Here is a 22,918-nt window from a genome sequence, read left to right as displayed (position 1 = left end):
GGTGACCTAGGCGCCGAGCAGAGCAGCAGGCGGCGGATCTCGGGCAGGACAGGACGGAGCCGGCTGCGGGCACAATGTCTCTCTCCACCAAGCTCACCTTGGACAAGGTGGATGTGAAGGGCAAGCGGGTGATCATGAGGTGAGGAGCCGGGCTGGGCGCCGCCCCGGTGCTCCGCGCGCTGGGCAGGGCGTCGGAGCCGGCTGCGGCCCGGGCGGCAGGGCCCCGGGGGCAGGGAGCGAGTGGGGCCCGCTTGGATGAGGGAGAACCACCGTGCGCGCCGCGTGCCGGCCGGCCCAGGTGTGAGACCGGGTCTCTGCTGTGCGCGCCTGCTCCCGGGCAGGGTGACTGCGGCCGGCCTCCTCCCCTCCCTCCCTCCCTCCCGCCGGCTGCCTTCAGGCAGGAGAAGCCCTGGTAATGTCACTCGCCCAGCCCAGCCGGGCATTCAGAAATCAGGAGTCAACCGCGCCCTCCCCCCAGGACACTGGATCAGAAATCATGAGCTTCTGAAATACAGAATCCGGATTCTCTCTTCTTTTGGGTTCCGGGGTTTCAGCTTTTCCCATGGGCTCGGGGCACGTTTTCCAGGTTTTCTCCACAGCCGCGAGGGCCAGAAACTCTCATTCTCTCTCTCTCTCTCTCTCTCTCTCTCTTTTTTTAAAATGAAAATGAGAATCTTAGGACTCCAGCAACTGGAGCTTTACATAAGGCATCAGGTAGCACAAGAGCTAGCAGCAGCGAGTCGTTCTTCATGCTCCTTTTTTTTTATTTTAATGTTACCCTCATGAGTGTGCCAAAAATCAGTAAAAGGACTGTGTCCAATTAGCGACCCAGTGAATTTCAGGGATTTATTCTAATGATCTCAGTCCACGTTCCTAAAAAGGCAGGACATTTAAAAAAAAAAAATCCTAGCCCCCCCAATCTAGCAACCACGTGTTGCTTCATATTTTCCTTGGGCCCAGCTTCGTGAAACTGCCGCAGCTTGTGTGAGTGATGCATCAGTGAGCAACTCCTCTGCAGGGCATGCGGTGCGGTGTGTGTCTGTGATTGTGACACACACCCAGTGGGATCGGCTTTAGGAAAGGTGGATAGAGTTTCTTCTTCTTCGTCTTCTTCTTCGTCTTCGTCTTCGTTACAATTGTATCCAGGAGGCATTTCAAACTGTATGAGGACATTTTTGAAAAATAAAATTAGGTCTAATTTTCACTCAAACTGTTCATGGGGGTTTGACATGCATTGCACCGGTCTGCTTAAACATGTATCCCGTTTAACCAGCAGGCAATCATCTGCACACTTTTTTTTTTTTTAATTAGTCCAACAAAGTTTTTTCTGTGGCTTTTCTTTAAATGCACTTTATCAGCCTGGCAATGGAATAATGTGAATTCTGATCGGAATAAGATGGAATGAAATAGATGTTTTCTTTTAGGAAAGTTTATGATGGACAGGCACGGATGTGAGTTCACCTGGCAAAAGTTTATGGGATAGTCCTCTGATGTCTCTGAATATCCATTCTGACATAGGAACATGTATAGATCTTCCACTACTTACCCAGGGGACTGAAATTTCAGGCTATAAATGTACTGCTATTTACTTAATACCCCTTCCCCCCCTTTAAACTAGGCCAGTTGTTCCAATAAACAACTGAAAATAAAGTAATTGCTATTAACTGAATAAGGTGATTCCTGTTAGCGTAACTAGAGTCTCATTGAATTGTTGGTGCATTGCACCTCCCAATATCAGACCCTTAAACAGGAAATTCAGTTGGCCTTTATAGAAATCAATTTTAAGCCTGACTTGGGAATTGGTACACTAGGCACTGTGAACTCTTTTGGTGCACTAGTGCTTTGGGGCACATCTGCATGCAGGTAAGCTTTAGATTTTGTTTTTTCTAGGGCAAAGGCTTTTTCCCAAGGTCATCTGAGCATAACAAGTGCATACCACTTAATTTGGTGCATGAGTGGCAGGTGTAATGTAATGGCCATACCACTAACTTCCTTTGTGCCTGCTCCTAATCTGTAAAAATGACTTTTTCCCCCCGTGAAGTAATTCAGCAAGTTTTTGGCTATCGGGAGTCTGGTATTGCCAGATGGACAGAATAAACTCAACCAGAGAAAATCCTTTAATGACCCAAAATGCATCCTAGTTCATTTCCCAAATACAGAAGAACAAGAATTTCAGTCTTATCTCTTTAACTACTTGCTATTTGACCAGTTTTTCTTGTGATGTGTTTTAGGGAACAACCCTGCATTGGCAGAAGATGGACCGGGTGATAGAATCTAGTAAAATCAGAGGGTCTCCATTATTAACTGCTGTGATTTAAGAAATAACATTATTTTAAAAGTGGTTCAGTTGGTACCTTATGAAGAAAATTGACTCATTTGATCAAAGGCTTGCATATTTACCAATTTAGCTTGGTACCTGTACTTAGTCTCTCCTATCTATGTCTGCTGTACCAAAGGCTTTAAAAGTCTTTCCCCTCTGAATTGTGGGGTCGAGGCAATCAATCTACTGTCCAAAGTCTGCAGAGTGATATGCATTCATCATCTGAGGTGAAATACTTCAAGTCACCCAAATAGTTCCTAAACTCACTTTAGTTTTTGCTTGATTACCATCCTTCTAACACAGTATTGCTGCTAATTTTTGAAATGTATCTGTACCATAATGCAGGCTGCTAAACAGAAATACAAAAGTGCAGCCAAGATGTCAGGGTTGATCTGTTTTTTTTGTCTGAAGCCCGTTTCCCTGAAAAGAATCAGCTTGTCTTCTAATTGATACTGAATTTAACAATTTTTTTACTCCTGTTCACTCGGGTAATTTTCGTATTTGTATAGATAGTCCACCTATCTTTCAGTGCTAATGCCAAAGAGCAGGGGACCTAAGCAAAACTGGTGGTTTAGTGACTTCCATTAGTCTTGCATTTATTCCGTTTAAGGAGCAATTGGATTTCTTTGTCTATTAGCTGTAAGGCTGCAGAGGGAGGCAAGGGTGGACTGGAGACTTTGCTAAGCAAATTGTTCATTTGCCTCGTGATTGTAAAACAGTGTTATGGTGCATATTCTTTGTTTTTGTTTTTTAATTAGTCTGTTGTACTAATTGAACTGGGCTGCCAGTTCAATTCTTTCTGCTCAGCTACTCCTATTTTGCTGGCAGCTTTTAAAGCTCTGGCCTTGTGCATTTTTTACTAAAGCATACTGCAGAGAAAAATGCATGCAGCCTGTTGGATTTTGGGACCTTTTCATAGTCTTATGACACACAAACTCCAAGGTAATATCTCATTTACTCATCCAGATGCTGTTATACAGTCAGAGTAAAAGTTACTGTTTTCCCCCAAATTAAAAGGCTTTTCTCATTAGTTGTCATGCTTCAGCAACATTTTCCTATCAGAATTGCTCAAAGTAAAACCAAAGAGAGATTTCTTCTCATTAAGTTCTAACATTCTCTGTCATTCTGGCATCCTGTGAATAAGTTCTGCCTTCAGTTATTATGCAACACAACTTCCTGTCACGCCTTAGCTTATGGGTACTAGTATGCTAGACAGAAATGGCAGAAACGCCTCCCTTTCCTCTCACCACCTGGCCAATGTGCTGCTGGGAAATTACCCTCCAAATCCACAGAAAGACTAGGGATAATTAAGTGCACAGTACAGTTCACCAACAAAAATCACAGGTCTCTGCTTTGAAAATCCTGTGATTGAAAGACATGAGTGCATATAGAATAAATGGAAGAGATCAGAGTTGCAGGCAATATCTGGAATACTTCATGAAATCCTTCTGTTTTCCAGCACTCTCACCCTGATGGAGTAACCAGGATTGTTTTATTTTCTTCCCTCTCTTTATCCTGCAGTATTAAGGCCCCTGGCCCTAACTGTTCTGGGGATGTGGTTTCCTAAGGATGTTTTATTTTTGCTGCTGACTTAGCTGAAGAACTGCAGTGTGCAGAGCCAGTTCATCTTTCACAGCAGCTCAGTAGCTGAGCATCAACTTACCTTTTCAGCGGGTGCCAGAGTGAGTCTAAATTGCGCAGGGAGGAGAAAGTAATGGTACTCTTCCAAGCCCTGCCCAGTTGCTTTACCAGAACATGATGCTACTCACAAAACGGAGGTCCTAGTAAGAAGGAGGGATGACTGTTGTGTGACTTGATCAGTAATAAAATTGTAAGCAGTGTTTACCACATAAATGTAAACAATAGGCTTCAAAGTTAACACACTGAGATGAATAGGGAAGGACACACCATTCAAAGCTGCTATTTCAGGCTGACTGCAGAGACAGGCAGAGATAATAAATACGTGTTTTTTTTAAAAGAAGATGCTTTATGACTAACTGGTGGGTCTGGAAGATTCTGAGAGAAGTGGAAAGTAAATCTTGGCATCCTGCTGGAGAAATGGAGTTTTTAGAGCAATTTTCAAAGGTGCCTAATTTCCATTGAAGTCATTGGAAGCTAGGCACCTAACTTGCCATTTGTCTTTGAACATCTCCCTCTTTACTTGTGCCTTCCTCCACTTCAGTGGAGGAGTCTCCATAGCGACTTCCAAAGAGCAAGAAACTAGCTGATCTTTCATAAAGCTTTTTCTTACCCATTGAGAATAAACCGTGTCGTTGGGGTTTCATATCATGGGGCCTGATCGTGCATATAGTACTCGTGTTGATATCAAACCATCAGACCTATGGGAGTCAGCTTTATGGAAGGCTTGCCGTTGGGCTCTAATGCTGCAAGACTGTCAATGCAAAGTTAAATATTGCATAATTTTGCTGTCCTTTTTTTCCTGGCTCCGATGTGGTCATGCCTTTATCTGTAGTCACATCGCATGGTTCTTTTAACAATGTTCATGATTTTTTATAACTAAACACGGTGCTTCTCTTCCCTCCCTTTGTAAATGACATGCTTTAATTTACCTTAAGCTTCCATGCTCTTTTTCTTTCTCTTATAACAATGTAATTTTCATGGATACTAATGTTTACTCACAAGTGGCAGCATCCATTGACTCCATAAGAAAAGATTTAATGTAGCTTTTTTCTTTTCTTTTCTTGCCTTCTACATCCTGGCTACTGTGACCTCACTATTACGATGTTTTCAATCACATACCAGTTTCATGTTGGGACCTGCTGTATATTAGGGTAGAACTGAAAACCTTGCACTAACTTCAGTGAGCTCCAGAATTGCTTTCTTAATCAGCCCTTTGATCAGCAAGTTCCCAACCTCTTTTTAAAGGAAATCAGTTTTTGCAAGTGAGCTTAAAACTTTTTTTCTTTACTTTTAGGGTTGATTTCAATGTTCCAATGAAGAACAACAAAATAACAAACAACCAAAGGTAAGACTCCTCTTTAAAATACAAGTAGAAGCCGTGATGGCCCTGTCTATACTAAGGACATATTCTATACGGTTCAGCTCCAGTGGTGTCCATCATTGCTAACGTGTTAGTGTGGTTAGGCCACCAGCTGCTACCACCACGTCATCTAAATTGTCCTGGAGAAAGCCTAACTCCGAAACATTATTAAAAATGCCTGTGGCTGTCAGCAAACTATCTATACTAGAGATCAGATTAGCAACTGTTGGTGTTAGCAATGGTGGGACATTCATAAAAAAAAATTCCCTAGCAGAGACCAAAGCCTTTGTTTCCATGCTAAGCATGGTTGCAATGTTATGACTGTCAAGAAATTGTTTTTCGCTGGCTGTATCCTCATGTGAGAATCTGCTAGAGTTGACATGGGGTGCCAAAGGCACCTCTCCTCTCATACAACCCCATCAGGGTTTTGAAAATGATTATTTTGCGGATCTAGAAGGGGACAACCTATGTGCAAAACGTGCCATATGTCATTTTGGTCCACCCCAGTTGGTGCAGATGGGATTTTAATTCTTTCTAATCAGGGAAACAGTTGTTAGGGACATTAAGATCAAATGGTTAGTTGTTTTGCTTGTCCTTGTAACTGTTCCGGCACCTATAGACCGATACTAGCCTTGTTTACACAAGTATATTTTTGCTAAAATTTCCCACCATTACTACCGGCCACCTGCAGGGATTAGGAAGGGAATGTATTTGTGGGGGAAGGGGGAATCCCTTCCTCTGAAGCATCAGGATAGCCATGGCTGGAGATGGGACCGGGTATCCTCTTTTCCAGGTGCTTCTCTGTTGGCTCTTGCTCACATGCTCAGGGTCTAATTGATCGGAATGTGTGGGATCGGAAGGAATTTTCCCCAGGTCAGATTGACAGGGACCTTGAGGAAGGCAAACCCCCCCTACCCCCCCCAATAGTGTATGGGTTCAGGTCACTTGCCAGGATTATCTGGGCATATCTTGCTTAATCATTTCTCTGCCACTGTGATGGCCTTGGGCTCTGCTGTACCTCGGTCTCTCCTGTTTTCGGTCGGGGGCACATCATAGTTTCCTGTGGGCTATAATATTTTGGTCACATTTCGGCTATTGGATTTAGTGTGCAGGTGCAGGGTGATGTTGGTGGCCAGTGACATACTGGAGGTCAGGCTAAACTAAATGATCTGTTGGTCCTTTTTGGCCTTAAACTCTGACTCTATTGGTTCAGCTTCTAGGGCAACAATTGGGTGGGTGCTAGTTTCTGTAAGGTGCAGTGTCTGCTGGTGGTCTAACCATGAACAACTTCCAGGGTTAGATGATGTATATAAAATTCCCGTGCCCTGTCTACAGTAGAAGATAGCAGCAGTCCAGCTACTGAAAAATGGTTAGGAAATCTAGTAGTGCAGATGTACTTACTGTTTTTGAAGCTGTTTGGTTGCAAGATGAATTGAGTCTGAACATGTCAGAGTTATACCAGTGCGCTCCTGAAGCTCCCCACAGTGCCATTGCTGCTGTTGAGTGCATGCTACTGGATAATCTCCACGTGCAAAGATCTATCTTATGGGCTCCTGGATGTTAACATACACCATACTAATCATTATAACCAGTGCCTGTTGCAGACCTATGGAGGGGCTTGATATCCCATATGGTATAGGATTGTTGGTAATGCTGTGCTGTGTTTTGAGAATAAGGATGGATTTTACAAATATCTGAGGGAAAACTGTGGTGGACTTCCCCCTCATTAATAATGTCTTGCAAGTTGTTCAGATGAGAACCTATTTCTGCTGTTTCTCTCTTCAGCTTGCCCTTATTTCTGTTAGAGGTGATTCCTAGCAGATATGCCTCGAAGAGTCTGCTTCCTGTGCTTAATAGCCAACAAGCCCAGTTCTCTGGGAGCTCAAATTGAACCCCTTACCAACTTCTCTTCTGTCACTTTCTTTGTGGTTGCAGAATCAAGGCAGCTATCCCTAGCATCAAGCACTGCTTGGATCATGGTGCCAAATCTGTGGTTCTGATGAGTCATCTGGGTCGACCTGATGGAGTCCCGATGCCTGACAAATTCTCCTTGGCACCAGTGGTTGGAGAACTTGAAGCATTGATTGGCAGGTAAAGTATGATAGCTGTTCAGTTTATGCAGACTCTCACTATAAATGGATCTTCTAAGAAAAGATGTTGACATTAGATGCATCTGTGTGTCTTGACTCGTGCTTCCAGGAAGGTCTTGTTTCTGAAAGACTGTGTGGGTCCAGAGGTGGAGAAGGCCTGTGCTGATCCTCCAACTGGCTCCATCATCCTCTTGGAAAACCTCCGATTCCATGTAGAAGAAGAAGGGAAAGGGAAAGATGCTTCAGGAAACAAGGTGAAACATCTCATTTTTAACTCAGTTGTGTCTCTCCCTTATTCGCTATTATAGGGCAAGCAGGAGTGACAAGGGGCTGTGTGGGATATTTTATAGAATGTGTTTAGAAAGACTCTGATATAGCTGGCAGCATTTACTCTCCAAATGCCAGTGGGAAAGGCACTCATACGATCCCACATAAAACACTATGTGGCTCTGCTTGCTTGAGGCCACTGTGGAAATGCAAAAGAATTTAGTAGGGGAATGACCAGATGCTTGGTTAGTAGCTGTGTTCTGGATTTGCCACTGCATACTGTGGTGATAGGTGTGGTGTAAAAACTAGCCACCTGGTCCTGAAGCTTTCTTGATGGACAGGAGGGGTTTTTTTTCCTTTTACAGTTTGGAATAAAATAATCCACTCATCTGAAATGATTGGACATGTTAGTGTATTGCTTTTAATATTACTAGCTAATCTGACAACTTCCTGGCAGGTTAAAAGCATCTGATGACTAGAGCAAAAAATACACAACTTCCTTAGAGAACACACTGCTCATATGTAAACATTATGATATTAAGTGACCATATTGACAGGTAAAAAATTGAAAGATGATGCTGTTGATGCCAGGAACTTGGGATGAAGGTGCAGTAGCTGGCACTGTTATAAAGGGAGGAGCGGAGCAAAGGGTTATGGGGAGGCTACTGGCTGCAGCTGAAGAGTTTTTATTTTGGGATGTGAACGGGAGAAAATATAGTATGGAAGGAGAGAATTTATTGCCTCTTTGTAACTGTGAGAACCATGTGTCTATTTCAGTCTTATTTCTAGGGTGTACTAATGGGATGTTTAACCACTGTATTGTACCAGCACTCTGAAATACCTTGAATAAGGCTGCTTTCCCATCAGCAGCCATACAGGGTCTGTGCTGCCTTGTACCTCTGACATTTTCTTGAAGGTCAGGAAGAACACTTGCTCTCGGATGGTTTCTTTTCTTAGCGTTGGTGACCCCATTAGCCAGGCAGGCTTTGGCTCCCTTCAGATACAGTGCATGGAGTGGAATGCTGATGTACAGTACGGTGCCCTTTATAGCCTGACACACAAGACTCTGTAGCTTAGAAAAAATAGCCTGGAGTGCAAGTGAGCCTCTGAAGAGAGGGTGCTCCCGTTATGGGTACTAAGAAACCATGAATGGCTGATATTTCTTGCCACAACTTAACTCTTGGAAGACAATAGGTCTTATACGGAGAGGGACAGACTCGTTTTCTTCCTAAAGAAATAATTGTCTGTACTTGTTCCGACTTACTTTCAGGTCTCTAACTGGCTGACTACATGCTGTAGCATATCAACAGGGACACAGACAATGGAGTGTGACAGTAAACGAGGATGTGGCTGGCTTGGTTTTTGTCCCAACAGATTGAAAATAGATGCTGCAGTAACAGAGATATTACTAATCTGTGGCCCTGTGGAGCTAATGATAATTTCTGGTGCACACTGAACATGATGGGAAATCTCTGAAGCTTATAAGCCCATCAATCTGCAGTGATACCTACATCTAGATCCATCTCCTGTTCTGCTTCTAGCTATTATTGGCTCTAAGAGAAGCACTTAAATTGCTCAACTTGGGAGACTAGGGGACTACTGCTAGCATTAGTCTAAATTCTGAAATTCTTTTTTGGCTTCCCTTCTTCTCAGCCCACAAGAGCAAAATGGTGTGTGTCTGTCATGAATACTAAATCCAGTTTAAATCTCTTGTTGCCAATGGTTGGGCTGGAAAAGAGGCTGAGAAGTCCTGACCAGTATCAAAAAGCTGTCTTCTAGGTCATGGGTACTAACAAGCTTCTCAGATGATTCCTCCTTTCAGTAGTTGGATTTGTAGACCCAAAATGAACAATTGAGTCTGCTTTGCACTTATTCGTTGCAGAACTCCTGGTTCATATTATAACTAAGTAACACAAACTTGTCTCTTTATCCCCTCAGATCAAGGCTGAGCCTGCAAAGGTGGATGCTTTCAGAGCATCTCTTTCTAAACTGGGAGATGTTTATGTCAATGATGCTTTTGGAACTGCCCACCGAGCTCACAGGTACGTTAACCACCTTCTACAGGCAGTGTTACAGAATGATGTCTGTCCTTTGGATTCACTCTGGATACGCGAGTTAGCTTAGTCCTGGTCTTTTATTGTAGGAAGGTATCCTGAACAGCACTGCAAAGGATTTTCAGATTAGCAACTGCAACTCAACTCTGATGCAGTTCTTGCTGAAATCAACCAGTTTGACATTTGCATGTTGAGTACCCCTAGTCGTTCAAAAATGGATATAAATCTTCAGGGAAATGAAGCCTGTTGGGATGTGATTGGGGGGATCCAAATATAGAATCATAGAAATGTAAGACCGAGCCTCCTGTGCTGAGGCAGGATCCAATAAATCTAGACCTTCCTTGACAAGTGTTTGTCTAATCTGTTGTTAAAAACCTCCAATGATGGGGATTCCACAACCTCCTGTGGAAGCTTATTCCAGTGCTTAACTACCCTAATGGCTAGAAAGTTTTTCCTAATATCTAACCTAAATCTCCCTTGTTGCAGATTCAGCCCAGTATTACTTTCCCCATTTTCAGTGGACATGGAGGGCAGTTTTCTTTATAACAGCCCTTAACATGCCTGAAGATGACTGTTCTCAGGTTGCCCCTCCATCTTCTGTTCTCAGGACTAAACCTGCCTAGTTTTTTAACCTTTCCCCAGAGGCCAGATTTTCTAAAGCTTTTCTCATTTTTGTTGCACTCCTATGAACTCTGCCCCATTTGACATCTTAAAGTGTGGCACCCAGATTTGGACACAGTACTCCAGTTGAGGCCTCACCAGTACTGAGTAGAGCAGAACAATTACCTCCTGTGTCTTACACACAACACTTCTATTAGTGCACTCCAGAATGATATTAGCTTTTTTTATATCTGCATCACACTGATTCATATTCAATTTGTGATCCAGTATAATCCCCAGATCTTGTTCAGTAATATTACTGCATAACCAGTTATTCCCCATTTTGTGTTTGTGCATTTGATTTTTTTTTTTCCCCCCTTCCAAAGTGAAGTACTTTGTGCTCGTCTTCATTGAATTTCGTCTTGTGGATTTCAGACCAGTTCTCCAGTTTGTCAAGTTTGTTTTGAATTCTAGCCCTATCCTCCAGAGTGCTTGCAATCTCTCCCAGCTCGGTATTATCCACATATCTTAGAAGCGTACTCTTCTTTCCATTTTCTAAGTTTAAATATTGACTGTACTTGACCCAGGACTGACCCCTGTAGAACCCCACTTGATATGTTCTCCCCGTTTGACAGTGAACCATTGAGCATGGTCTTTCACCTAGTTGTGCACCCACCTTATAGTAATTTCATCTGGACTGCATGTTTTTGTTTTGCTTATGAGAATGTTATATGGGATGTGTCAAAAGCCTTACTAAAATCAAGATATATCTACTCCTTTCTCCTTATCCACTAGGCCAGTAATCCTCTGAAAGAGGGAAACTAGGTTGGCATGATTTGTTCTTGACAAATCCATACTGGCTGTTCCTTGTAACCCTATTATCCTCTAGGTGCTTACACATTCATTGTTTAATAATTTGCTCCCATATCTTTCCAGGTGCCAAAGACCTGCTAATTTGAGCTTCCCACCGTGTGGGAAATGTACATACAGCTTTACCTTCAATAGCCTTGTGACATTATTTTTGGATGTATGCTGAGAAATCCCTAGTTCCATTGTCATCTAACTAAGTTTAGTCTTGAATGACATAGTCTATGGAGCTTTTACCCATAACCATGCACCCTTTCTGAGCAAATGGCTGAATTTAACCTAGCTAAAGTATAGTCGAGTCCTGTTCATTTTGTAGTTTAGAGTTTACCTCTTATAAGAATTGGCAAGCATATGAACTTTCAACTGACTTTTAGGCTATTGAAACTTAAATCACTTGAGAGACAAAATGGGTGAGGCCTTTTATTGGACCAACTTCTGTTGGTGGAAGGTACAAGCTTTTGAGAGCTCTTCTTCAGGTCTGGAGAAAGAAGTGGAGGGTCTGGCCAAATAAAAGTTCAGACAGATTATTAAGCAAAAGGGATAATGTATGTTGGAAATGGTCACTTGAAACTGAGTGGGCAATTGGGGGTTAGATTGTTATGCATAAAGAGTTTGAAGTGGGCAATTTAAGGGTAACAGGCAGTGTGAGTGTGTTACAAATTTTTGTAATGAGCCAAAAATCAGTGTCCCTGTTAAGTCCATGGTGTTTTGGTATCTAGCAGATTTATTTAAGTTTCCCTTGAAGACAAGTAGTGAAAGATCAGACATAGTTAAATCACTTAGTCTAGAGAAGTCCTAGCCATCAGGCAAATAACTCTGTAATTGTTATCCTTTGCCCTAAAGGTTTAAACTTAGTTCAGCAGACATGCACATGTGTGGGGTGTGCAAATATACATGCACAAACTCCAGGGAGGGCCTGCTTGCCCAGCTTTATTTCATAATCCAGGGCTATGTGAAGATGAATCTGTTTTTATTTTTGTTATTCCCACCCCAGAATTTCAGATGTTGGCCCTTGCATGTCAAACGGTCCATGCAAAAATTCCCTGAGCTATCTGCAGAACACTAAACATAGTAAGATTAGACGCATGTGTGGTCATTGCTTTCATACAGATCTCTTGCTGCTGTTGCTATTATTATTGCGTCTGAATAAAGGGTTAACGTACGCTGCTGTGACCATTAAAGGTCCCCTGGCACTAGGAATGTTAGGATTTTGCTGTTGGATGGCTCTGATACAGATTACAGAACTCTTTTCTCCCCCTCTTCTCCCCCCCCCCCCCCTTTTGATTCCACAGCTCCATGGTAGGCGTTAATCTGCCTCAGAAAGCTGCTGGCTTCCTGATGAAGAAAGAACTGGATTACTTTGCAAAGGCTCTGGAGAGTCCAGAGAGGCCCTTCTTGGCAATCCTTGGAGGGTAAGAGCCAAGAGTGTATCTTACGTGCACTGTTTCCTTTTAATGTACACCCACTTCAGTGTTAGTGAATTAACAGTTCTACGAGTTTGTGTTGTGAACAAGAATTGTTTTCTTCCTAACCAAAAAATGGTATGTACATCTTGAGTCCCATGTAATTCACACCCTACAGAGGAGCTGACTGGCCCTGTCTACTCCAGTGTTGCTGGCAGGCTCTATTTTACTACTATACTAGTTTTTTAGCTGCCCTAATCAGAATAAGGGTATGTCTGCACTGCTCACATTACAGTGCGGCTGTGGCTGTGCTGTGACGTGGGCAATGTAGACATGCTTTTGCCCCCGGCGATTTTAAAAAAAAAAACAACCACCACCCCGAACAAGGGGTAAAGCGCTGTCTATACTGGTGCTTTTAGCGCTAAATTTTTTGTCACTCGGGTGTTTTTTCACACCCCAGAATGACTAAAGTTTTAGCGCTGAAAGTGGCAGTGTAGACACAGCCTTAGCCAGCAGCATTATGCTGTGCAAATGAACCAGAAGAGCTGTCAGTTAGCGACCTTTCTACTGGGGTTCAGAGTACAAACCTAATGCAAACTCAGCATGTCTCTATGTAAGTTGACACTACCTGTCATTATGCAACTGTGACCTACTGTAGCTAGATTCACTTCAGCTCTTTACAGGCAATTAATGTACAAAGACTTCCCCTGGGGGGAAATCTGTTGAGTAACTAGGAGTAATCTCCCCATGTGTTGCTCATTCTTGTGGTATGTGTGCGCGCTTTTCAGATCAGCATGGTGGCTCTGCCAGAGTCCTTTTTGATCCTGAGGAATGAATAAAAACATAATGTAGACACCTGGCTAAGTGATATGAGCCTTGGACTTTGCATAGCCTCTTGTGGTCCAGTAAGACATGATTATTAAGTAAAAGAGAATATGATTTATTCCTCTCCTCATTCTGCCCATAAATGTAACCTGTTACCTAAGAAATACTCAGTTTGTTTTATTTATAGAATATAAAAAGCTCAAATTTCCATTGTTCATTCTTCATAACATGACCTGGGCTTCGCAACACTCCGCAATGCTGCATTTATTGACACCCTTCAGAATCTTAGAGTCACATCTTGCCTTCTGTTATATGCACATACCGCTCTCCTAGACTGGCAGGAGCTGCACGCACAACACCAATGGCAGCATTTGGTCTGAATGGGTCTTTCAGAATTAAAGGGAGCAGCGCTTTGTTTCTCTAGTGGAAGCTCCTGCTCGAGGAGCATGTTGAATGGCTGGATTATCAGAACATCAAGGTTGTTGGTGAAATCAGAGATCACACTGCCAATAAGACCATAAGAATGGCTGTACTGGGTCACACTAATGGTCCATGTAGCCCAGTGTCCTGTCTTCTGGCAGTGGTTGATGCTGGATGCTTTCAAGGAAACCAATAGAACAGGGAAGTCATCAAGTGATCCATCTCCTGTCATCCAGTCCCAGTGTCTGGCAGTCAGAGGCTTAGGGACACCACTGCATGAGGTTGCATCCCTGACTGTCTTGGCTAATAGCTAAGGCTGTGAGATTGTCACGGAGGTCACAGATTCTGTGACTTCTGCATTGGCCAGAGGTAGCTGGCTCAGAGGCAGCTTATGCAGCTCCTGTGCCAGACGCACCAGTCGCTGCTGGGGCAGTCTCGGGCCACAGCGTCGCCCCTCCCCCCAGTGATGAGCTCCCAAAATCCTAATAACCAGTTCCCTACCGGGTCCTCGGCGACACTTCGGTTGGAGGGGGGGGGTCTTCACTCTGGGTTTTTGACGGCACTTGGGCGGCGGGTCCTTCAGATCCGGAGCGAGTGAAGGACCTGCCGCCGAACTGCCACTGAAGACCCGGTAGGGAACCGCCCGATGAGTACAAGTCCCATGTGCCTCCCCACCCATGTCCTGCCCCCGACTGCCCCACCCCCTACCCAACTCGCCCCGCTCCCTGTCCCCTGACTGCCCCGACCCCATCCACCAACAGACCCCCGGAACTCCCACGCCTATCCCCCCCCCCCCATTCCTCGTCCCGTGATCGCCCCCCCCCCCCCCCCCCCCCAGAACCTCTGCCTCTTCCAACCGCTCCCTGCCCCTTATCCAACCCCTCCTCCCAGCCCCGGCCTGGCCCTCTTACCATGCTGCTCAGGGCAGCGTGTATCGATGCTGCACGGCCCGCTGGAGCTCGCAGCCCCACTGAGGCTCTGCGAGAGGGGGGGAAGGTGGGGGAGGGGCCGGGGGAGCCTCCCCAGCTGGGAGCTCAGGTGGGCTGGACAGGACGGTCCCGCGGGCCACGTAGTTTGCCCACCCCTTTACAACCGGTTCTAAACCGGCTTCTAAATTTAACAACCGGTTCCCACAAACCGGTGCAAACCGGCTTCAGCTCCCCCCTCAGCAGCAGAGTTTGAGTGTGGGAGGGGACAGTGTGAAGTGGGCTCTGGGCGGTGCTTACCTGGGGGGCTCCCGGCCAATGGGAGCTGCGAAGCTGGCACTCTGGTGCTCCAACCTCCTGTCCCTTCCCACACCCAAACTCTGCTGCTGGGAGGGGGAGGCCTGGAGCCAGGAAGGGAGCCTGCCGGCCCCGCCAACCCCTTCCCTGACCCCCAAAGCACAAGGGGAGTCCTGGGCTGCGTGCCACTGGCCACACTCCTGACCCCCCCGCCCCAGCACCAGCTGGGATCCTGGACTGTGCGCCACCCGCCCCCATGGGTATTTTTAGTAAAAGTCATGGGGACAGGCCATGGGCCGTGAATTTTTGTTTACTGCCCATGACAGTCTGCGACTTTTATTAAAAATACCCGTGACTAAAACGTAGCCTTACTAATAGCTATTGATGGTCCGGTCCTCCTCCACGAACTTATGTAATTCTTTTTTGAACCCAGTTATAGTTTTGACTTTCACAACCTCCCCTGGGAACCAGTTCCACAGATTGACTGTGTTGTGTGAAGAAATACTTCCTTTTGTTAGTTTTAAACCTCCTGTCTGTAACTTCATTGGGTGACCCTTAGTTCTTGTGATATATGAAGGGGTAAATAACACTTCCATATTCACTTTCTCCACACGATTCATGATTTTATAGATGTATATTATATCCCCCTCTTAGTCTCTTTTCCAAGCCAGAAAGTCCCAGTCTTTTTAATCTCTCCTCATATGGAAGCTGTTCCATACCCGTAGTCATTTTTGTTGCCCTTCTATATACTTTTTCTGTTTCTAATGTATTTTTTGAGATGGGGTGACCAAAACTGCATGCAGCATTCAAGGTGTGGGCGTACCATGGATTTATATAGTGACATGCTATTTACTGTCTTCTTCTCTTTCCCTTTCCTAATAGTTCCTAACATTCTGTTAGCATTTTTGACTGCTGCTGCACTCTGAGCAAATGTTGTCAGAGAACTATGCACGATGACTCCAAGGTCTCTTGCTTGAGTGGTAACAGCTAATTTAGACCCTATCGTTTTGAATGTTCTTATCACGTGCACCTTCTTCCAGCCTGGGACTGCTGCTGGCTGCACAGGGCGTGGGACTTCTATATGACCTGGTTTCTAGGTTGCTCTTTGGCCCTGTGTACCCTACAAAACTTGCCCACCAATTGAGCTGTTGCTATCTTGCTGGGAAGCTTGGCAAGTGTCACTTTTTCTCCCCAGTTTGTAAAATGGGAATTGTAGCCGCTACATGGGTGTGGTGAGGCTTGAATAGGTGATATTCAGCACTTAATATTTTCATATCGCTGTATAAATATCTCCTAGGAGTTGCTTCCAGTGCTGTTGTTGTTTTACTTCCTGATTTTATTATACCAGCTGCTGCAAGACCGCCTTGAGATGTAAAGCCTGGAGCATATCAGGCTGAGTGTTGCAATTCTTGGGTAGCTAAAATGGCTCTGTCTTGCATGTTGTCACCTCCTGAAAGGTACAGAGATCCAGCAAAAATGCACTGCTTAAATCAAATAAATCCTGCTCAAATAGTGATGTGATGTCTTTCTATATTACTTGCTTTCTCTTTCTCTCTCCTCCCACCAGCGCTAAAGTTCAGGATAAGATTCAGCTCATCAATAACATGTTGGATCAAGTCAATGAGATGATCATTGGTGGTGGAATGGCTTTCACTTTCCTCAAAGTACTCAACAACATGGAGGTATGAAACCAGCAGTTCTATTTTAGGGGGAGCAAGAGGGAGGCCAGATGTAAAGATGCTTGCACTAGATCATTCTCTCTCCCTTCTCCTGGAGTTCAGAACTGAAAGTTCATAATCTAACTGGAGAACAAATGTACTACTGATTGGTCTCAATCTGCCAGCATTATGAGTGCCTATTGCTGAGGTCTGAATGCTGTCGGGGAATGAATAATGTTTTGAAATTAAGTACTTTAGACCTCGGGCGAAGCTCAGCCCTGTACAGAAAGCCAGCAACAAGGGCTAGGCATCAAGTGTCGGCCCTCAGAAAAGGAATTCTGTGGGGCATAGAACTCGTGCTGAGCCTCTGCCCAGGGGTGAATTTCCCCTCTCAAAGCGCATATTAGGGTATATCTCCACTGCAATAAAAGACCCATGGCACTGCTATGGCTAGCAAATCGACTTGGGCTTGTGGGACTCGGGGTGTTGGGCTATACAACTGCAGTTTAGACACTTGAGTTCGGTCTGTAGCCTGGGCTCTGAGACTCCATGAGTTCGGTCTGTAGCCTGGGCTCTGAGACTTGGTGCCACAAGTTTTTTATCATAATGTAGATTGCCCTTTGGAGCCTCAAAATAAGCTTTCCATGTTGCTTTGGTAAATCCATAGCAACCCCTCCATACTGATTGAAAGCTGAAATAAATTATTTTCAAATATCCCACTGTGCTCTTCCTCCTCTAGATTGGCAATTCTCTGTTTGATGAAGAGGGATCAAAGATCATCAAGGACCTGATGGCCAAGGCTGAGAAGAATGGTGTGAGGATCACTCTGCCCGTTGACTTTATTACTGCAGATAAATTTGATGAGAATGCGCAAAGTGGGGAAGCCACTGTGGCCTCGGGGATCCCTGCTGGCTGGATGGTAGGTGTAATAAGAGTCATAGATTCCAAGGCCAGAAGGGACCATTGTAATCATCTAGTCTGACCTCCTGAATAGCACAAGCCATAAATCTTCCCCAAAATAATTCTTTTGAACTGGAGCATTTTTTTAATGGTTAAGTAACCTTCCTGTTAAAAATGGACACCTTATTTCCAGTCTCACTAAGAAATAAAGACTAGGGAAAGTACTCTGGGGAGAAGATGTGCATCTTGTCTAAGATTCTGTGCAGGTTCTTTAGTGTATATTGACCAAATAAGTTGTGAAAATATGTGGCTTGTCTTGCATTTTTAAGTATAAAGCTTGAGTAACTTTTCTGATCCTAAGATAAAAATAAAATAAAATTCCCTTTAAAACCTTCAGATTTCAGATCAGAGGGGTTCTGCCTAGAATAGGGGTTGAGCAATTTCTGTATTTAGACTTATTCTGAATGGTAAAGGCTCATCTCCAAGGCTCTGAGTGCTTTAACTTTCTTTTAAAATGACTGTTCATAATAAGAGAGATACCACAGCAGGCTTCACCATATAGCAGCAACAGTTCCTCAATATTCGCTGCATGGGTAGGGGGAAAAAGCTCTCACCTCTTATCCAGTCTGTTGCTGTTCCTGCACCAACAGTGAGCTTACTGCATTATAAACAAGTCCACTGGTCCTTGTCCCAAGGAGGTGACAGTGTTTTTCAGACTGTGGCTAGCACCTGTCAGGTTGATATGACTAAGAGGTGGTGCAGGAATCTCTGATTTAGTGAGTGTTATATTTATTTATTTTTTAGCCACCTATATGTGGGTGATTTCTGATGAAGCTATATAGTAATTGCATCCATGTTCTCTTACCTGTGTTAGGGCTTGGATTGTGGTCCTGAAAGTACTAAGAAGTTTGTGGAAGCTGTGGGCAGGGCCAAGCAAATTGTGTGGAATGGTCCAGTTGGTGTATTTGAGTGGGAGAAGTTTGCCAAAGCAACCAAAGCGCTGATGGATAAAGTGGTGGAAGTTACTGGCCAGGGTTGCATCAGCATTATTGGTAAGATTTTGTGGAGATACATTTTTCCCCTCTTAAATTCCAATGGAAAAGCTGCTGTTTGCTGGCATCAAGTTATTAAGTGATTGTAAAATCTCATGCCCTTCCTTAAGGGAATGTTCAGTTCTGCTCTGGCAGCAAGTATGGCCTTGAAGGATGCTGCGCACACTTCTGCGGTGGACTCGGCTGACACATAGCCTTGCAGGGAAGAGCACGCTCTTCCTTGCCAGCTTTCTCTTAGTTGGATGAACTTAAATTTCCTTCTATCTATAATTAATTTGCCTTGTTAAACAGGTGGTGGAGACACTGCTACTGCCTGCGCTAAATGGAACACCGAGGATAAAGTCAGCCATGTCAGCACCGGAGGTGGTGCCAGCTTGGAACTTCTAGAGGGTAACTTCTTTTCTTCTGTTAATCTAGTTCAGAAACTGAGGCGGGAGGGGCAGTAGATCTGCCTGTTCTCAGCGAGGCTGGGGCTTACTTTGTGGTCACACAGTAGTGTAATGTGTCCCTTGTATTTCACTAGCCACAGGACGTGCTTTGTCACTACCTTTGAGATACCTAGTGACTTGTATTTTAAATAATTCTTTCCTTCCTTACTCTACTCCCTTTCCTTTCCTCTTTTCTTCCAATACTATTCCAAAAACAGAGTTTCTCATTCCAGAAGGGGCAGAAATGGATCAGTAGAAACTAGAACGGACTATTTTAAGTGCTGGCCTTATTTTTTTAAACTCCCGGTCATGCTTTTTGCTTTCTCCCCTGCACACCCCCATTTTAAAAAAAAAAAAAAGAAAAGAAAAGGAAAATGTAAACATACTGAGAGGCTTTGTCTCAGATGCTAACACCAAGCATAGTTAGTTATTCCTTGTAATAGTTCTTTAAAGGGTTTCATAAAGCAACCTGTGTAAAAAGGCTGAGTAGTCTGTACTTCTAGCCAAAACTTACAGTAGCTTTAGAACAGGGGTCTCAAACTCAAATGACCATGAGGGCCACATGAGGACTAGTGCATTGGCCCAAGGGCTGCATCACTGACACCCCTGCTCGCTGCCCCTGGCCCCGCCCCCACTCCACCCCTTCCATGAGGCCCCACCCCTGCCCCGTCTCTTCTCCACCTCCTCCTACAAGCGGTTTTAATAAAATATATACACTCAATAAAGTCTCCCTCCCCCCCCCCACTGCACTGGGCTGTACCATCACTCCACCCCTGCTCTGCTTCTTCCATGGGTGGCAGGTTTGTGGAAATTTTGGTGGTGCCCAGAACCTGCTCCCCCACCCCCAATTCCACCCCCACTTGCCTAAGGCTCTGGGAGGGAGTTTGGATGGGGGAGGAGGCCTGGGGTGCAGACTCTGGGATAGAGTTTGGGTGCTGGGTGCAGGCTCTGGGATGGAATTTGGGGATAGGAGGGGGTGAGGGCTGTGGGGCTGGGGATGAGGGGTTTGGGGCATTGGAGAGGCTCAGGACTAGGGCAGATGGGCAGGGGTAGGGCAGCCTGCCCTGGCCTTAGTGGAGGTGGGCACTAGGACCCTGCAGCAACAGGTGATGCCAGAAACCGGCAGAACGGGAGTCAGCGGGAGCTGCAGGCTCTGGCGGTGAGGGGGCAGCAAGTGAGGCCGGGTGACACTCGGGGGAGGTGCGTGGGGGCGGCAGGCGGGGCCAGGGGAGAGACCCGGCCCCAAACATTGGGGAGCAGCGCCCGGGGAGCTTAGCTGCCACATAAAAGAACTCGGGGGGCAGGGGTGAGGGGAGTTTGGTGGCAACAGGAAGTAACGGGGGGGTGCGGGGGGGAGCTTGCCAGGCCGCAGGGAAGAGCCGTGTTTGAGACCCCTGCTTTAGAACATCCTTTTAAATTAACCACTAGTTTTAAGGTGCCCTCTAGTGGTCACTTATAACTCTATACTAGTAAATTTGGGGGCTGCATTGTACTGTAAATGGGTTTTCATTTCTCTGATAATTAGCTGTTTTCCAATATGTGTAAATTCTCTAGTGCTGTCACATACTGTATAAAAGAGAAGCCACAATAGACAGTAGTGCAGTTCAGCAGTTGTATGCTAGACAGGGCTTTTGTTTCTGTTGCCTAGGGAGTAATGGTGAAGGGAAAGAATGCAAACTGCTAGAAGGGGCGCTATGCAGCTGGCTGACTTGAAAGGACAAAGTTGTTTAGTTTTGGCCCAAATTTAGGTTTTGTGTGTACAGTCTCTTTAAACTTAATAAACCCCTAACAGATTAGAAATACGTTTTCAAAATTAAAGTAACTTTTGTGTTGAGAACACTAGTGAGCTCCTTAAAAATCAGCTATTGCAGCATTGTACTACAGCATAAGAATAAGAGCGACTCAACAAAAGTGAAAACAAATAGTCTATTTTCATCATCCAAACCGAATGAGGTGCAGGAGTAAAATGGCATAAACAATGAAAAATTAGATTTTTTTGAAAAAAAAAAAAAAAAAAAAAAAATCCTGTACTTCAATAATTTGGTATTTAACACAAGTAATTCTTTAAAAAAAAAAAAAAAAAAAGGCTTGTAATATTAACTCCCCACAAAATCCTTTCCATTTCCAGGTCACCTATGATTCAAAAATATGGAACAGCATTAACAGCCATATCCAAAGCCCATTGCAGTCAATGGGAGTCTTTCCATTGAATTCAGTGAGCTTTGGATTAGTCCATAAGAGGGACTTGGATAGAATTGTACAAGTCATGTTAATTGTGCAGAAGAATCTTGACTTTTAAACTTTTATGTAAAGGGATTTTCTGTTTTCATATGAATACAGTTGTGTATCAAATGTTCATTGGCGCTTTAATATGTGTTTGCTCATATAAAGCAGCTAAGTATAATACTAATGGCTACAAAAATTAACAGCGGTATATGGGGTTAGTGTCCTCTTGCAGCTCAGTTGTGACTGATTGTTAAAATGTTCCAAGACACTAGGTTAAACCTAGATTTTTATTTTTTTTTTAAGTAAACCTAACTTTTTCCTTGGGTTTTTAAATTGCTAACAGGTAAAGTTCTTCCTGGTGTGAATGCTCTGAGCAATGTGTAATGGACAGAACACTTCCCCAGTATGTTCCTGTGCACAGCCCCTAACCATCAACACTGCTGCGCTTCTGTATCTCATCTCTGCAAGAGGCAGATCACAGAATGTAAACCGAAATTAGATGGTAGTATGAGAAGATGACAACCGAGATGGCTTGAGTCTACAGTTTACATGATGTGGATTTGTCCACTGTTATCCCACTTGAACTAATGTAGTGCGTTAAATTGGTGGTGTTAATTTAGAGTGTATATATTTATATTTTGCCTTTTAAAGAGATTAACCCTTATTAAATGTCTGTTTCTCAAAATAGATTGCTGCGGTAAGCTTTATCAGTGTTTTTAGCAGCTGTTTTTTGTCACTTGACACAGTTCAAAAACAATTTGTTTTTGAGATTGACTGTAATAGCTGCTGAATAAATGTCAGTGCTAACCAATTGGTATGTGTTCCTTCCTTCACAGAGTTGGTCACCTGCACAAGAACACACTCATCTAAAGCTATGCTTCATATTGTTTGGGTTTTTTCCCTTTTGTGCTAATGTATTGCAGTCTTCTAAAATGCATTTTCAGGCTGTCCAAGTGTTTGGAATTATAAGCATCCTAATATATACTCTTGAAACTGATTTTTTCATGGCATGATGCTCATTGCTTTGAAGCACTTGCAGATGCCAGATTATGTTATCAGGGCAAGAACAGGACCTTACCCTAAAAAATCAGCATATATACTGGTATGCCAGAACTTCTGCACTATTTGATAAAATAAGAGCTAAAATTAATTTCAGATAACAGATTAGGATGAAAATTTCAGACATGGATAAGCACTTGCAAATCTGAAAAATCAGCTCATTTAGCTGATATGATTGATAAATCCAGTTTGGCTATACTAGAAATCTAGGAATCCCTGAAAGTTAGGTAAATAGAATTTGAATAAGCGTTCTCTTCCCTCTCCTGCATGCATGCAAACACAAGCGAAACAAAGGAAGAAACAAAGGCTCACTCTGAGAATCAACTTCCTTTCAAACTCTTATGGGAAGCAATTATAAAAGCACTAAGTGTGGCTTAGCTGAAATTCTTATCCGAGATCCTATAACCATGGCTAGAGGATAATTGGGTAGCAATCATAGAAACTGCATTTTAAAGAGAATAAATTTAAAATAAAAGAACCCCTCCTCCATCTCCCCCTCTCCCCGCTTGTTCTAAACTTGTTACA

General features: G+C 44.0%; 1 protein-coding gene across 1 annotated transcript; it reads left to right on the top strand.

Moving 5' to 3' along the window:
• The first annotated feature begins 7 nt into the window (after positions 1-7).
• Positions 8-22,145, top strand: PGK1 (phosphoglycerate kinase 1). The gene is made up of 11 exons (XM_054040131.1): positions 8-139; positions 5,256-5,306; positions 7,257-7,412; positions 7,521-7,665; positions 9,617-9,720; positions 12,492-12,611; positions 16,638-16,752; positions 17,468-17,647; positions 18,503-18,680; positions 18,972-19,070; positions 21,678-22,145. Exons 1-11 carry the CDS (start codon positions 75-77, stop codon positions 21,716-21,718), a joined length of 1,254 nt encoding a protein of 417 aa, XP_053896106.1. The 5' UTR covers positions 8-74; the 3' UTR covers positions 21,719-22,145.
• The last annotated feature ends 773 nt before the right edge of the window (positions 22,146-22,918 follow it).

Source organism: Malaclemys terrapin, chromosome 9 (assembly GCF_027887155.1).
Source record: "Malaclemys terrapin pileata isolate rMalTer1 chromosome 9, rMalTer1.hap1, whole genome shotgun sequence".
Classification (NCBI taxonomy): Eukaryota; Metazoa; Chordata; order Testudines; family Emydidae; genus Malaclemys; species Malaclemys terrapin.
Note: the sequence above shows the minus strand (reverse complement) of the source record. Positions and strands in the feature narration are given on the sequence as shown.